The sequence below is a fragment of the Glycine max genome, chromosome 16 (genome assembly GCF_000004515.6).
Source record: "Glycine max cultivar Williams 82 chromosome 16, Glycine_max_v4.0, whole genome shotgun sequence".
Lineage (NCBI taxonomy): Eukaryota > Viridiplantae > Streptophyta > Magnoliopsida > Fabales > Fabaceae > Glycine > Glycine max.
Genome location: NC_038252.2, coordinates 27,268,717 through 27,270,912, shown reverse-complemented (window position 1 = coordinate 27,270,912; position 2,196 = coordinate 27,268,717). Strand labels below are relative to the sequence as shown.

The window sequence follows — 2,196 nt, the reverse complement described above, 5'->3', positions numbered from 1 at the left end:
TAATAAGGAACGACCTGACGAACATGAGATTTATAATTAATAATTATTTTTTTCTCACATAAGATGCATGTTTTTTAAATTAATTATATATTGAATGCCTAGACAACCTAGGGAAGTATTAAAATTAATTTATTGATATCAATAAGATTGGTCTGACAATCAAGAACTTATGTGATATGATATTTCTTATTTTGATTTTAAAATGTATATGATACATTGTCTTAGAATGTGTATGAGAAACGACTTGATAACCAAGTGGCTCGCTCACAATTTTTTAAGAGGCTTTATGTGATCCACTTAAAATAAATAAGTATTTCTTACATTACTACATTATTATTGTAATTAGTGGAAATATCATTAATATTTTTATATTTTTTAAAAGGTTTGAAAAATTATGCTCTAATATAACTATATTTTGTTGTGTACTTAATCAACAGTAGATCTTTTCTATCGCTTCATGGTATTCTTGAATCTGGAAAACTAGTCGGAGCCAATTATGATGATTGGTACCACAACTTGAGAATTGTTCACATGCATGAGAAGCTTATTGAAACTATTGATAAGCCTCCCATGGAAGCACCTGATCTAAGTGATGCTGAAGCAACCAAGGTTTTTCAAAAATACCTAGATGAGTGTCTTACTACTAAGTGCATTATCTTGGAATCAATGAGTTCAGAACTCCAGAGGCAACATCAAGACATGGACCCATATGAGATCGTCGAATATCTTAAGAAGATGTACGGTGGTCAAAGCGGGAAGGCTATATTTCAATTATCTAAGGCCCTGTTTAGATCCTCACTTGTTGCAAATGAAAAGGTTGGACCCCATGTTCTTAAGATGATTGATCTCATAGAACAACTTGAGAAGTTGGGGTGGACTCTTGGGAAAGAGCTTTCTCAAGATTTGATTCTACAATCACTTTCCGATTCATTTTCACAATTTATTGTGAATTTCAACATGAATAAGATGAATTGTGACTTGCATGAGATGCTTAATCTGCTAATTGATTATGAGAATCAAATTGCTTCTGAGAAGAAGAAAGGAACTGTCATGGTAGTTGGCAAGAGCTCCAAGAAGAAAGGCAAAGTACCAAAAAGGAAGCATCTTGGACCTAAGGGTGGTATGACCAAACCTAAGAACAAAAGGAACAAGATTGACCAAACTGATGCTGAATGTTTCTTCTGTAAGGAGAAAGGTCACTGGAAGAGAAATTGCAAGAAGTATCTTGATTCTCTGAAAAACAAGAAACAAGGTAAGACATTAATGAACTGACTCAATTGAAATTTTCTAATGGTTAAAATTTACCATAAACTATCAATAGAAAATTCTCAAGAAGAGGTATAATAGTTTTCTTTGACCATAGATTGTCATAGTAATTAACAAGTTATTTGTTGTATTTTGATTCTGGACACCTAATGCTTTAGAGCACTTGTTGAATGGATATTGGATATGATTAAATACCTGTAGAATTAATGATTGATCAAGAAGGAATCCATCAACTCTTGGTAATGAGTTTGAGCTCTATGAATAAAATTATATCTTGGCCAGGAAAATTAAATGAAAGAAGAAATGAGTTTCTTAAGTCATTATGAGTTAACTCAAAAGGATTTGACAGTAATACCATACTCTAGAGTTAACCCAGAGCTGTAAAGATGGAAGAAATTATTACACTACTCTTCTAATGGTTCTTGAAAGTAAAATGCTACTTCATGCTATCCGGACCTTAAGAAGTGTTGCTAGATGCCTACCTTGATTAGTATATTAATTTGATTAATATATTACTGGCTTAGTATTGAACCTACGGACGGGGTCATACACAAACGAGTGTTCTAATCTTTGTTAAAGAAATTATTTTAATATTTGATGATTAATTAAATTAGAAAATTTAATATGATTAATTGATTTTAAAAAGGTAGAATATTATTATATTTTTGCTAGCACTGAAAATATAAATAATATGAAAGATTTGGCGAAAGAAGAGAAACAAACATATATGATTTTGTATTTGAAATTTGGGTTGAAAAAGTAGCTAGATACAAGTTTGACTTGGTCAATTATTATTTCAATTTTAATTGCTAAATGGTTAGCAATAAAAGGTAACAAGAAATAATATAGCTTAAGAAAGGATACTATCAATAATGATTTTGATTTGATCAGAAATTTGGTATCCTTAGCGTGTTATAAATAGAGCCTTAG

At 30.9% G+C, this 2,196-nt stretch overlaps 1 protein-coding gene across 1 annotated transcript; it reads left to right on the top strand.

The window, feature by feature from the left end:
• Window positions 1–531: 531 nt before the first annotated feature.
• Window positions 532–1,272, top strand: LOC112999792 (uncharacterized). Its single transcript, XM_026126106.1, has one exon. The coding sequence runs from the start codon at window positions 532–534 to the stop codon at window positions 1,270–1,272; it is 741 nt and encodes a 246-aa protein (XP_025981891.1).
• Window positions 1,273–2,196: the final 924 nt, after the last annotated feature.